The 14,132-nt window shown below is 57.2% G+C and overlaps 1 protein-coding gene across 50 annotated transcripts in view; it reads right to left on the bottom strand.

Annotated features, from left to right (window-relative positions):
- Positions 1 to 14,132, bottom strand: part of CELF4 (CUGBP Elav-like family member 4) — a 311,899-nt gene that overhangs the window by 68,923 nt on the left and 228,844 nt on the right. For 27 of the 50 annotated variants that reach the window (XM_070452875.1, XM_070452874.1, XM_070452873.1 and 24 more), the window contains exon 3: positions 4,810 to 4,888. In XM_070452875.1, coding sequence (XP_070308976.1) covers positions 4,810 to 4,888 — 79 coding nt within the window. The remainder of the gene's footprint in view (positions 1 to 4,809; positions 4,889 to 14,132) is intronic. The other 23 variants (XM_070452880.1, XM_070452881.1, XM_070452877.1 and 20 more) reach the window with 1 other exon arrangement.

The following is a 14,132-nucleotide window of genomic DNA, read 5'->3' on the forward strand; positions in this document are numbered from 1 at the left end:
GCACGTACCCTCCCTCCCGTGATCGCTGGCCTCCATCCAGCATCCCCTCTCCGGATCAGTCTAAGCTGCCCCTTTGCCTTCCTTGCTTGGATCTGATGAAGGCCCCCTCCGGAAAACATGCCCGAAGGACCAGGGAGGGGCTGGGGGAGCCCCCTGGTGGTCCCCACTCAGGCATGACCACACCCCCAGCTCCGGCCTCCCACTGGAGGCTGGAATGTGATTCTGTGGTTTCCCGTTCAAGTCCTGGAGGGGTGAGAGCGTGGCGGCCATCCTGCAAGGCGGCTCTCAATGTTGCTTCCGTCCCCACCTCCACAAGGGCTCCTTGGTGGCCCCTGCTCACGCTGAGGGGGCGGCCCCCTGGGTCTCGGAGTCCCCCCTTCTGCAGGTCTCCCTCCCAAGCCCTCTTGATTTCTAACTTCTCCAACCCTTCAGCCTGACATCTCGCTGTTTGTTTGTTTTCTTCCTGTCATTTCATGTTGATGAGATAAAACCTGATGAAGAACCCTGTCTGTGCCCCACCCCCAGTCACTGGATCCTGGGATGGGCTAGGGGGACAGTTAGTTCCCGCCTCGCTGGGAGCAGGTGGAGTTGGGTGTGTGTGGGTGCCTTTGTCGGCGTGGGTGGACAGCTGGATGGTGGGAAGGTGTGTGAGTGCACCCCGCTAGGGGCTCCTCCATACACAGCCCGGATGAGGCCCCCACTTGCTGAACCTCCTGACCTGTAGCCGGCTACTGGGAAGAGGTGGGGGTGGTTTCTGGCGATGGGGCCAAGCGTGGCAGAGGGTGGTTCCGAGGGGACAGCTCACATCTGCTGGGGTGTGTCTAGGACTGGGGTGGGGTCCGGCCAACATCCACTCTGCTAGCTCAGGTCTCAGCCACTGCTTCCCATCTCAAGGGCTCCTACTTGCCTGCTGACTCTCTTGAGCACCCTCTGGGGGGTGGGGGTGGACCCCAGCCCCAGCCTCCTCCAGTTCAGTCCAGGGTCCCCAGGCAGTTTTGCTGCCTGAGGCCAGCTGCCCAGAGCCTGCTTTCCTGAAAGGAGCCCTCACAACCTGTCCGCAGGAGCCTGGCTTGGAGTGGGGTGGGAGGCTTGTCCTGTCTTGGGCCGTAAGGCCCACCCTGGACTGAGAGCGGGGTGGATGGGAGGGGTCAGGGCTGCGGGCACCAACCCCGAAACTGAGAGAGGGCCCCCGAGGCCACGGAGACGCTGGCCGTGAAGCCCCTCTCAGGGCGGGTACGCCGGTCTGCTGGGAGACTCGGGACATCACGGGGCATGCGCGATGAAGCATCCTGGCCTCTGAGATGTCAGGGCAGGTACCGGCGGGGGCGGGGGGCCCACCTGGTGTTTCGCTGTCCCCGGCCTGCCTGGCTCCCCTGGTGGCTTGCTTCTTTGGGGCTGGGGGTGAATCTGAGCTGAATACAGAGCTCCAGGAAGCTCTGATGCCCTCTCTCCACCAGGTCCCGACACAGGGTCAGTGGCTCCTGCTTTTGACGGAGACACGCGCCCCCTCGGCCCTGTGCTCGGGCTCCATTATCACTTCGTGCCCTCCCGGTCTCCTGCCGAGTCTGCACCTCTGGGTCCAGTTTTCACCTCTGGGAAGCCCTCCCTTCTTGCTCCTTGCTGAGTGCTCTCTTCTCTGACCCCTGCAGCCCCGGTCTCTCACGTCCTATGGGTAGGTCCCGGAGCTCCTTGTCCAGCCAGGACCTGCCTCCCTCATTTACCTTGAGAATGAGCCCAGAGGTAAGACAAATGCCTGTGGCACCTTCCCATTGTCCCTGGAGTCCGAAAGACTATCCTAGGAGTCTGAGGAACGCAGAGCATCTGGGTGCTGGTGACTGACAGGCAGGGCTTTGAATTTTGGCTCGGCCACTGCATAGCTGTGTGATCTGGAACAAGTTACTTGGCCTCTCTGGGCCTTTGTTTGTACCTTTAAGCGGGGCCAATGACTTCCACTTCCCAGAGTTGTAGTATGGATTATGTGTGTTTGTTTAAGAATTCCCCCGCAGTCCAGGGGTTAAGACTCTGCTCTCTGCCAAGTGCCTGGGTTCAATTCCTGGCCGGGGAACTAAGATTCCACAAGCTGCATGGTGCTCCCAAAAGGAAAATAAATAAAACAAAATAAATGCTGGCCCTCAGTGGGTGCTTTGTAAACATGAGCTTCCCTGGGAAGTGAGCTCTCCCATCCTTGGGTGAAGACGTGGAGGCCCAGAGAAGTGGCGTCCAGGCCAGAGCTCATTTTGCACAAAGGTGGGACTAGAACCCAGGACCAGAACAAGAACTGCCGTCCTGTACTCTTCCTGGGGAACCCCGGCCAAGCACCTAGCCTGTGTAACCTGGGATGAGGAGAACCAGGGTGGGGATAAACCCCCCTCTCCCTCCGGGACCCCTTCCTCTCGCTCCCACACCTGTGCCCCCCAAGTCTCCCCGGCTCCCAGCCATCTTCCTCCCTACCTGCTTTCTCCCAGGCCTCCCTCTGCCTTCTGCCCCTTCCGCTTCTCCTTTCTGGGCTCTTCCCTTCCTGTTGGATTTCTCCTCCCCTCCCCCTCCTACCCCTGCCTCCATCTCCCCATCTCCTGTTCCCATTTATTTCATCTTTGTTAATGCCCACCTCTCCCCCATTCCCCTCCCTCCGCAGAAGAACTATTTAATGGATATTAAATTATTTTAAACTTTCTTTTTTTTTCCAAAGAGCTTGGTGATGATGCTGACTCAGGATCATCTCACTGTCTAATATTGAATATGCAATTAATAGATAGATGTTTAGGTTTGGCTCGCTTTCCCCCACCTCCCCCCCTACCCCCACCCCCTTGCTACCACAGGAAGGATAAAAAAGCTGATTAATCTGGTTTGGGGCAAGTGTCAACGCGGGAGATGTATGGGAGAAAGGAGATGAGGTTAGCAACTTGGAGTCGGAGAGCGACTGCCTCCAAGGCAAGTGAGGGAGAAATGGTTTGTGTTGGAGGTCGGCACGGCGGGCCTCCCGACACCCGGCTAAGAGCCTGGGGTAAACGGGCGGGACTCTGAGCTGGTGGTGGTGGCGGAAGGCCCTCCCCACACTGGGCCTTCTTCTGGCCACTCCACCATCCCCAGGTGTGGAACGTCCCCTCCTTCAATCAGCTCAGGTGCCACCTCCTCTGAGGCCTCTGGCTGCCCCCAACTCGGGGACCCCTCCTCTGGGGGTGTGGGTGCCGCCTGCCGTCCGAGCTCCCTACCTTACATGACAGGTGTCCCCCAGAGGGCCGGGGTCTCCGCTGCCTCCTTGAGGCCCCGCCACACGGCAGGGGCATTGCCGGAGGCCTGGCCCTGGGTGTTTGAGGAGCCTCTGTGGGCAGAGAAAAGCAAGTAACTGGGCTGCCAGGAGGGGGCAGGAGCCAGCAGTGTGAATCAGGTGATCTCAGCACAAACCGTTTCTGCTCACCAACTGACCTGTCTCCACCTCCACGATGGGGGTCCCCAGGACGGGACGCCCTCAGGGGGTCACGGGGACACGGGCCTGTGCCCTGGGGCATGGGGCCTCTTCGGGCAGCACCAGGATGCGGGTTAGGCTTGTCGGGCGTGATTCGAGGCCTGGGTCGAGGGCCACAGAGGCCTTGTACCCAGGTGGGAGCCCTGCTGGGCCCCCGAGGGCAGCGACCTGTGCTGGAGGGACCCTACACACCTCCCCGGGGTGGGCAGGCTACCTGTGGCCACACTACAGGACAAGGAGCTCGCCTCTCAACTTTCCAAGCAGCTTTTGTCTATATGACTTCAGGCTCTTAATTTCCTGGAAGATTTGGGGGGAGGGAGGGATAGGGAGAGAGACGTTCCTCAGTGCCCAGCTGAGCTGAGCTGAGAGTGACTGTCCAGGCCCACTCAGGGAGGGCCCAGGGGCAGAGGGTGCTGGCGTGGGCATGGAGTGGGCATGGTGCCTGGTCAGAACCCGGGTGGTGGGTGCTTGACAGAGGAAGCTGGAGCCTGGCCTGGTCTGGCCTCTGTGTACAGTGGGGGTGAGGCCATGCTGGTGGAGACAGCAGAGCCTCCCTCAGGGAGCGGGGGCCTGCGTATGTGGGTGAGGCTGTGTGTGTCCTTCTGCTCTGTCCCTTCCAGACATCAGCCTGGCTGCCTGTATCTAGGTCTGGATCTTGGCCGGAGTGGCCCCACACCCCCAAGGGCAGCCCTCCTCAGACTTGCCCATTCTGGCCTGAACTTTCCACCGCAGGCGTGTTCTTTGTCACTTCAGTCGTGTCCGACTCTTTGCAACCCTACAGACTGTAGCCCACCAGTCTCCTCTGTCTGCAGGGAGAATCTGCAGGGGATTCTCCAGGCAGGAATACTGAGTGGGTTGCCATGCCCTCCTCCAGGGGATCTTCCCCACCCAGGGATCGAACACGCATCTCTTCCCTCGCCCGCATTGGCTGGCGGGCTCTTTACCACGGGCACCACCTGGGAAGGCTGGGGAAGGATTGAAGCACATTTCCTCCCTCCCATCCTGGCGCCCTTTCAGCCAGTCCAGTTCCATCACAGTGGGGTTCTCCTTCCTGACATGGAGGTGTCTTAAAGGGGGCAGTGAAGCACCCAGGACATCCTGCCCATTGACTCACAGAGAGGAAGGAACCGCAGCAAAATGCAGACCCCAATCCACTCTCCTCTTCAGCCTGTCCCCACACCAGCCACCCAGGGCCCCAAAGGCCCATCCCAAGCCCCAGCCACGAGGTCCCCAGGGGGCCGGAGGCAGCGGCAGGGAGTCGCTGCAACCCCCTCCCGTGGTGGTGGGGGGGGGCGGGGGCGGGAATGGAGGGAAGGGAGGGGCAGAGACAAGTGGGCCCTCACGTGAAGGGGGCTGGCGCAGGCAGCTACTACCTCCTCGACTCTCGCTGTCCGCCGGTTTCACCTGGATCGGCCGGTTCATCTGTAACAGAACACAGGGGGCAGCATTAGAGCAGGCGCGCCTGCACCCCGAGGTGCGTGGGTGTTCGAGGGACACGGCACACTGCCTACTCCACTGACGCCGACACCCGCGCCCCCAGCACCGGCGCAGCGACAGGCTCAGACGTGAGGGTCTTCACTAAAGCCCCGCCCCCCCCCTCCCCTCCCCAGTGCGGTCCCCAGGGCCCCCCTGATTTCAGGAGGGTTTCTCAGGACTGAAGACCCTGGGGTGTCGCCTGCCAGCCGTGAGCGGCTCTTGCTAACCCCGATGTCGGTCCACCCAGGACACAGCTGGCTTTGCAGCGTTGGTCTCCGGCCGAAACTGACTCCTGCCTGGCTTGGGGCCTGGCAGCGAGTTGCGCCCCACCTACTGTGCCATCCCCCAGACGCCGAGGATGGGTCCCAGGGGTCCCTGAGGTTCTGGGCTGCGCAGCTCCTGGTTGGAGCAGAGCTCAGGGTTGGGGCTCCAGACTGCAGCCAGGCTGTCCCCTCGGTGGGGTGGGGGCAGTATGTGCGGGGTGGGCAGCTACTCATCTCCTGTGATGGCCGGGTCCCAGGAGGACAGCAGGGGGCACCGCCTGCCTCCCCATCTCCCAGCAGCTGGCCTCTCGGGAGGATCCGGTCCATGCCTCATTCAGGCCACTAGGGGGCTCGCAACTCCAAGGATCCAAGGCTCCGCAGCCTGTTTTTAATCCTCCTGCTGCCGGAGGCATAGGATGGGCTAGGAGGCCCTGAGGTCCCGAGATATTTCAGACAATAAAAACGGGAGGAATCGCGCAAATGGAATCGAACTTTGTGTCTCTGCCCATGCTTCTGCGTGTCATGTACCTCCCTGATCCCTCATCCTACCTGCATTCCTCTCCCAAATGCACCCCGAGAGGCAGGCAGGTACTAAACGCCCCATTTGATAGATGCAGAAGCCAAGGTGGGGCTGACTAGTGCCAGGATGTGCCTGAGAACCCGGGTCTGCCAGGGCTATTTGGGGGCTTTTTGTTCTGTACCAGGGGACTTTTCACTGCCACTTCCCCTAGTGTCTGGAGGAGGCTGGACTAGCCCGTGGCAAGCTTCCTCCTGGTCTAGGATTCTGAGCAAGTTTTGGCTGCGACAGGACGACGGGGTGGGGGAGCGTGGGGGCCCATGACTCAGCAAGGTGAAGATGAAGCCGGGGAAGGGCAGAATCACTCGAGGAAGGACAGAGGCGGGAGGCAGGGCACGGAGCAGTGGACCAGGAAGCTCAGGTGGCCGGGGGCAGGAGAGGATGCTGGGAGGCCGGCCCACTGAGAGGGGTTGGGTGCCACGGTTTGCTCAGAGGTCCCCACTTGGCGCCCCTCATGGAGCCGAGGGAAAGGAAGGTGCTGGGTATGTAAGCTCGGCCAGCAGAGTTAAGCGTGCAGTACGGGGACCTCCGATCACAGGGAGAAGAATGAGGGACATAAGGAAATTCCCAGCTTCCTTTCAGGGGCCCTGGCTCCCCCATAAACCACCTCTTTTCCAGTCTTTGAGAAAAAGATCCAGGAGGCCGAGCAGGCATCTGACTGTGGGAGAAGGGCTCTCTCCCCGGTTTCCATTCTATGCCTTTGGAGGCTCCACACCCACCCCTTTCCAGGGCTCTCCCCTCTTCTGGAACACCCCTTCCCCCCCTGGCTCACAACCCCCCTCCCCCCGCCCCCAGACCTTCAATGGTCTCTTACTCCAGAAAGGCTCCACGGCTGACCTGGACCCAATTCTGGCCACTGTACTCTCCTGGATGAATTTCTATGGCTTTCTTGCTTATGTAATTTTTATAATTCTCTGAGGAAGGTATTATTCTCTCTTTTTCGAATGAAAAGCTAAGCCCCAGGAGTGGGAGGTCTGGGATGCAGCCAGGGTTGGTAGGCATGGAGCTAACACGACGAGGGTGGGTTGGCCTTCATACATTTCATCTCATTTGACCCCAAGCTGCCCTGGAAGTGGGGCTTCCCAGGTGGTGCAGTGGCAAAGAAGCCACCTGCCAATGCAGGAGACTCAAGAGATGGAGCTTCGATCCCTGGGTCGGGAAGATCCCCTGGAGGAGGAAATGGCAACCCACTCCAGTATTCTTGCCTGGAAAATCCCATGGACAGAGGAGCCTGGAAGGCTACAGTCCATAGGGTCACAAAGAATTGGACACGACTGAGTGAGCACACTGCACTGCTGCTCTGGAAGGAGGGGATGAAGGGAAGATGTCCTTCTGGTAAGGGGCGAGTGGGTCATCGCATTGACTACAACTTCCTCAGCCTAGCCCCCCAAATCTGGGCCCCACCACCTCTTGTATTATTTCATTCCTCATGGCCCAGCCCTTTCTCCCCTGTATGTTCCTTTGGCCTGAAAGCTTCCCTCCCACAGCCCCGATGGCCTCTTGCCCTTGAACCTTCTTCCTGGTACTCCAGGGGGAAAGGCCCTGCAGGAATTCTCCCTTTTCCATATAGAAGGTACAGTCAACACTGGGCATTGAGTTGCAAGGGGGCCACTGCTCTGCTACACCTACAGGAACACAAGCAGCTGCTCCAAAATTACATTGTCGGAATATGACCACTTCCCCTAGGGTGTATGCAAATAGAGAATCTTTAGCCAAGGAAACAGAGTTTCAGAGAGGTTAAGAAACTCTCCTGAGGTCACACAGGTGGTCAATGGTGGTCAAGATGAACCCAGGACTCTGGACACTGGGCTGCATGTTCAAAGATGCTGGGAATCAGGCCTGACAGGCTTGGGGAAGGTCTGGGAAAGTTCAAAGTAGAAGAGCAGGGTGGGAATGGGGGTGGAGTGATGCAGGCTTCTCCAGGGAGGACTTGGGTGAGCAGGGGCAGGCAGAGGTGTGTGAACCAGAGTTAGCCGAGCTCTGTAGCTGTGGAGATGAGGGAGGGAGGAGCCCACAGAGGAGACTTCATCCCTGGGGCCAGAGCAGGCCCAGGCCAGCACCGAAAGCTTAGGTCAGGGGACCCAGGAGGGCTTTTTCCCTGGCACTTTGTTTCTGAGTCCCGTGGCAAGCTGTCTCTTTGTGGGAGCAGAGGGGGGTGAGTCCTACGGATTGACAAGGGCTAGGGCGGGGGAAACAGTTTCTGTTGTGTGGAGACCCATTTTCCACGGTAAAGTAAACAAGGCAAATGGAATCTGCCTGTGCCTGGAGCCTTCCCCTGCGGGAGCGCCCCACCCTCAGGCAGCCAGCCACTGGCCCACTGTCCTTGGTACCTGGGCATTTGTGAATGCTCTGCCCCAGATCATGGACTCAGTCTTGGTTCCCTTCAGCCCCCCGCTGCCCCCCCACAAGCCCTCCCTGAGCCGGCCAGCCCTGGACGGTGCTCCCAGACCTCCTCCATCGCTGGGATCCTGGCAGCAGGGACTCAGGGGCTTGTCCAGCCTCCCACCTGCCCTCGGCTATGGTCCAGGCACCCGTGGTAGAGCAGAATTGACTTGGCTCCCGTGGACCTGTGGCTCCCGGGGTCATATTTCATATCCCATTACGATCTAGGGATGGTCAGCATCCACATAGCCTTCGCGGGGATGTCAGGGAGTGCCTGGCTAGATGGAGAGAGAAAATATGGCCTGTGCTTTCTTAATTCTCAGCAGAAATAAAGTGTCAGGATCAGTCGGGAAGATTTCTTAGCAGGCTCTGTACCGATGCCTCGGGCCTGAAGGGAGACCTCCCTTCTTTGGCCAGTGTCTCTCTTCCTTGTTCCAGACTCAGGCCCTGTCTAAGCCTACCTCTGTCTTGGGGAGAGGAGGCCAGACCATGTCGCAGAGATGGCCTTGCGAGGCAGAAATGGTGAGGAGGGGGAGAGAGGATACTGGGAGGAAGGCAGGAGGGGCGGTGGCCACTTCCTTGCCCTTCTAACTTTGACCGTGGCTTCTGGATCTCTCAGCCACATGAGCCCCAGGGCGTCCCTTGTAAGTGAATGTTGAGGATGCTGGAGCCTAAGTCTCTGTGTCTTTCCTCTAACCCATCCCTTGCTCCTCTGTCCAGCCGTCCCTCTCAGACATGATATTGTCCTTCTGGGTGGGCTTGGGGCTGGAGGCAGGGTCGTCAGCCTGGAGGTCATCACCCCATGCACCCTGTGGCCTTCAGGACAGGTTGGGTCTCCTGGTACCTGAGCTGGGCTGCCGGCAGGACAGGTCAAGCATGAAGCCACCCTCATGCTTCTGGGGTCAGCCCTTCCAGGGACATCGCTAACTTTTGTTGTCATCAACTGTGTTCCTGCTTCTAGCCCGGGGGGCACCCTCAGGGGGAACGAGTGGCCCTGGCCCAGCACTGGGGCCTTCCCTGTCCTGCTGTAGCCAAGGGTGGGTGGCAGGGCTTCTTCCCTCCCAGGCCCCTTCTGCTCTGGCTGGGTCTCCCTTCCCCCTCCCCATCTCTGCCACTTTTTGCGTCAACACATATCCATGCATTAAACAAGACATTCCATTAATTTCTTCATCATCATAACTTAAGCTGGGACATACCCTTTAAATATTCATTCAGCTATGAAAACTGGGCATTAAAATTTTAATAATGTCAAGCTCATTTGAACCGGGCTCCTTGGGGACGATTACGATACAATTAGAATAAATATGATGATTGAGCTAGTCCAAGGGCTTCACCTGTCTGTCCAGCGCGGGTCCCTGTGGAAAAAGAGGCCTGTGGCAAGTGGGCAGACAAAAAGACTGATGGACAGACCAGCCAGATCTTTCCTGACATCCTCTAGCCCTCCCACACCCCACTCATCTCTGCTCTGGGGGCCCACGTGATCCTCCCACCGACCCCTGCGGCTCTCTGCTGCCCACTCTGGGCCACGGTGCTGGGCCCTCCCTCCACACCTGGGAAGCCGACCCTGATTAACCATTGTGATTTCGGTTACCCTTTCCCTTGTCCTCCTGGTACAACTCCAGCTGTGCTTCTGGGCTTGTTCCTGCGTGGCAGCCATGCCCCCCCACCCCCCGTCTCTTTTCCCTGGCCCTGCAAGGGGCTCCTTGAGGCTGGCATGAGACCACACCAGAGCAGGGCCAGCCTGCAGCATGGGCCCCCAGGTGTTCTGCCATCAGACCAGAGAGGGGCTGTCTTCACCCAGCTTTGCTTCTGCAGTGATCACCTTCCTGAGGGCTGGCATGGAGGTTTTGGGGAGAGAGCTGAGCCCGCGTCCCCCCCTCCCATGTCCCTTACTCTCCAGCCCTTGCCTAAGACAGTGCTGGTGAGGGCCCCGCTTCGCTGGGACAGCCCTGACTGCCCGAAGCCTCCCTTGGGCCCCCTGCCCGAGCTGGGTCCCCCTCCACCTGTCTTCTCAGGACCCTGAGCCCCCTGCTTCACACCAGGCCCCAGTGAGCTGACCGAGAGCTGTCTCAGAAATAAAAAAGAGCCGGGAAAGTTCCCTGTCACTCCTCCAAAAATAAAAAAATAAAAAAGTGAAGTGAAAGTGTCAGTAGCTGGGTCGTGTCCGACTCTCTGTGACCCCATGGATTGTAGCCCTCCAGGCTCCTCTGTCCTTGGAATTCTCTCAGCAAGAATACTGGAGTGGGTTGCCATTCCATCCTCCAGGGGATCTTCCTGACCCAGGGACTGAACTCAAGTCTCCTGCACTGCAGGTGGATCTTTTACCATCCAAGCCACCAGGGAATGGCCACCCACACCCTCCTTCTCCTCAACAAGACTTCCTGTCCTTCCAGTAAGACTTCACTGGTTATCTCTCAGCTCCCTGGCCACACGTGGCCTATACTACTCTCTCTCTCTCTCTTGTGTGTGTGTGTGAGTGTGTGTGTGTGAGTGTGACAGACTAGGAAAGTCACTTGTTTCTCAAACAACAGCAGGGGCCCGATTTCCTACTCACAGACTCCCAGACTCTAACTCAGGACTCTTATCTCCTGGAGTGTGAGTGTGTGTGTGTGTGTGTACACATGTACCCACGCCCAGGCTTGAGTGGTACTTGTGTGACATCGCAGACCTCATGAAGGAATTTCTTCAGGTTGGGGATGGAATTAAATGAGATGAGGGAGGAAACTAGTGCAGTGGTCTCACAAACGTCTGCTTCCTTGTTGTTTGCCAATCTGTGGGCCAGAAAAGGTCTGGGCCGGTGCCCTGCATGAGGCTGGGGGTGGGGGAGGATGGTGGGGGTGGCAGGGTCACCGTGGTGGCCTGTGCAGACCGTCAGCATGCTCTCCAGTGGCAGCTGAGCCCCTGGATGTACTTTCTGGGTGGGTGTCCAAACCTCAAAGCCAAGGGTCCTTCCTGGCTCCTTTCGGGGTGTGTGGGTACCTGGTAGTATGCTGTTCCCTGCTTACCTGAAGGGCTCACATCTCCCCAAACCAGGAAGCCATCTGGTAATGCTGATTCTTCCTCTTGTCCAAACCTGCAGCCTGCCAGCTAAGAGAAGGCAGCTCTTAGCTCTGTGTGCACCCACCCACTCCTCAAACCTGGCTCTTACTCTTCCTCTGTCCCCCATCTGTTCTCATCCTCCCAGAGAACTCAGCTTTTACACTGTCTGTCCCCCACCCTAGCACACATGATGGCCATGGAAATGGTGAAGAAGCAGACCCTGCATTCTGGGCTTGTTTGAACATCTGTGCCCCAACCCCAGTGGCATCGCTGCTCTGGGAAGAGACAATTTGCAGCGCTCATATGGTGAAGAATCTGCCTGCAGTGCTGGAGACCTGGGTTCTATCCCTGCGTTGGGAATATCCCTTGGAGAAGGGAATGGCAACCCACTCCAGCATTCTTGCCTGGAGAATCACATGGACAGAGGAGCCTGGCGGGCTACAGTCCATGGGGTTGCAAAGAGTCAGACACGACTGAGCGACTAACACTTTCACTTATTCAAAAAGCAAGGGGAAAGTCATCATTAGAGCACTAAAATATAAAGCTTTCCCTTTCTTTCATGGTTTCTATCTTTCTTGACTTGTCATGGTATTTTTTTTTTTTTTTTTTGCTCAGCTATTTGATGTCATTTTAAGTAAAGAAAAATATAAAATTTAAAGTATTAGCATGGATTCTACCATTCATCTTTATTTTGTGTGATGCCAGTTTTAAATGCAAACATCAGAACATTTAACTCCCATGCAGAATCACCAAAATTATACAATTTCCGTTTTTGTGGCTCATGCCTGGAGGGTGCCTTGAGGAGAGAAATGTAAGCTAGACTCAGGAAGGTTAAGAAGAAAGAGGAGGTCCCCTCAGGCATTGAGACCCTCAGAGGAACCCAGAGCCCTGTGCTGTATCCTGGGGGTGGGCTGGGTTCCCCTTTCCACTGACTCCAGACCAACCTGGTACAATCAAGCCCAGGGCGGGCCCTGGGAACTCAGGCTACACTTCACTTGTGCCCATGGCCCTAACCCATGTGGGCAGGTGACCCTCAAGGGTATTTTAAAGTCTGTTTCAGAGGTGCATTAGTCACTTGCTACGATAAGGGCTCTGTTGACCAGACATATCACAGCGCTGAGCCGGGGGTGGAGGGAGTGCCCACAGAGATAGTGGGCCTGACCCAACCCTCCCTAAACCCCACCCAGGCCATTGCTGGCTGGCCTAGAAAGCAGAGGGATTGCACGTGGGGGCCAGGATGTATGTGGATCAGGCAGGGAGGAGGCAGAATCAATCATAAGCAGAGTCCCCAACCACCCCTACACGGGCTTCTTCACGCCACGGACTACACTTAGGAAACCCAAGTTCAAGGATAACATTGTGAGAATTTCAAGGTGGCAATTGAAGAGCACTAAACTCCAAGGATGGGACCCTCCTGAGGGGGGAGGCCTGGGTGACAGCACGGGGTGGGGCTGAACACGGTGCCTTTCTGCGTCCCCATCACCTTGCAGGCTTATCTCCAGGCATCAGACATTTCCTTGACCATCACGTGTTTTCAGGTGGAACTGTGCACAAGCTCCAGAAACAGTGTTACTCAAAGATTTATCTCTTAAAGATGACCTCTGGGTAATTTGTGGAGGATAGACTGAGAATTTCCAGCCTCTGGTATAAATGAGGAGGCAATCATCCAGTACGGATAGAGAAAAGAACCCCTGAATGGGTCTGTGGGGACCACAGGTGGGCTGCTCTTCAGAGACCCTGCCCTCCACCTGGATTTTGCCTTTGCCACTCTTAGCAATTCGTAATGAACAAATTAATGAATGGAGGGATTGTTTCTTTAAAGCCCCAGAGGGCAGATTTTGAATTCCAGGGTCCTGGATTCCCCAGGCTGTGCACAGTAGGCCCTCAGTAGCCTTGGAAGGAAAGGATGAATCCCTTGCTCCGGGGCTCCTGAAGTCCCCTCGAGACATGGAAGGGGCCTGGCAGAAGTGGCACACACTATTTGCAGCTTGTTGTAAATACACTGTTCTAATCACCAAATTGCATATGGTTCACTCCATAGAGAGGGGTGAGAGAGTCAAGGGCTGTCATCATAAAGTTTGACTCAAGGACACCCAGCAGTGATTGCAGAGTGACCTTTGCTGGAGCCCCTGACTGTGGGCCAGACTCTGATGTTGCTCTGGTCAGGCCAGACGGTGGCACCCTTCCCAGGGCGTGAGGGCAGGTCCCAAGCCCACCTGTGGGTGCAGGGTGCTTGCTGCCAGGCCACCCCCCATACCTCCTTCAGGTCTCAGCTACTCTGCCCCTACCTTGAAGGGTCCCTTCAAGCTCCCCTTTCTTCACTGCCTTGCCACAACTTAGGACAGTTATGAGCAGTATGGTTCTCAATTTGTAGATTTATTTGTTTAACGTTTGTCTCCTCTTTATGAGGGAAGGCCCACACGGATCTGTTCCCACCACGCCTGGCACGCAGTAGGTGTTCAGATGCTCACTGAGCAAATGGATGAAAAATCAACGTGTTAGTCGCTCAATCATGTTTGATGCTTTGCCACCCTATGGGCTGTAGCCCACCAGGCTCCTCTGTTCCATAGAATTCTCCAGGCCAGAATACTAGAGTGGGGAGCCATTCCCTTCTCCGGGGATCCTCTTGACCCAGGGATCGAAACTGGGTCTCCTGCGTTGCAGGCAGATTCTTTACCATCCGAGCCACCAGCGAATGGATGACTGAACCCTCTAATGCACCCGTCACCAGCATCACTCCCTCCTGCCTCAGCCACGCCCTGGCAGCAGGAGGGTCCAGAGGCCAGAAGTGGTCACCCGCCGAACAGCCCTATTTCTGGTCCAGAGAGAAAGGCCTTTAATCCTCCCTCTTCCAGCAAAGTGGCGATGTTGTACCTTTGGATTAGGAAGGGTTTACTGAAGCAGTGATCATGGTTTAGAGAGACAGCCA

Source organism: Odocoileus virginianus, chromosome 22, assembly GCF_023699985.2.
Source record: "Odocoileus virginianus isolate 20LAN1187 ecotype Illinois chromosome 22, Ovbor_1.2, whole genome shotgun sequence".
NCBI classification, from domain to species: Eukaryota; Metazoa; Chordata; class Mammalia; order Artiodactyla; family Cervidae; genus Odocoileus; species Odocoileus virginianus.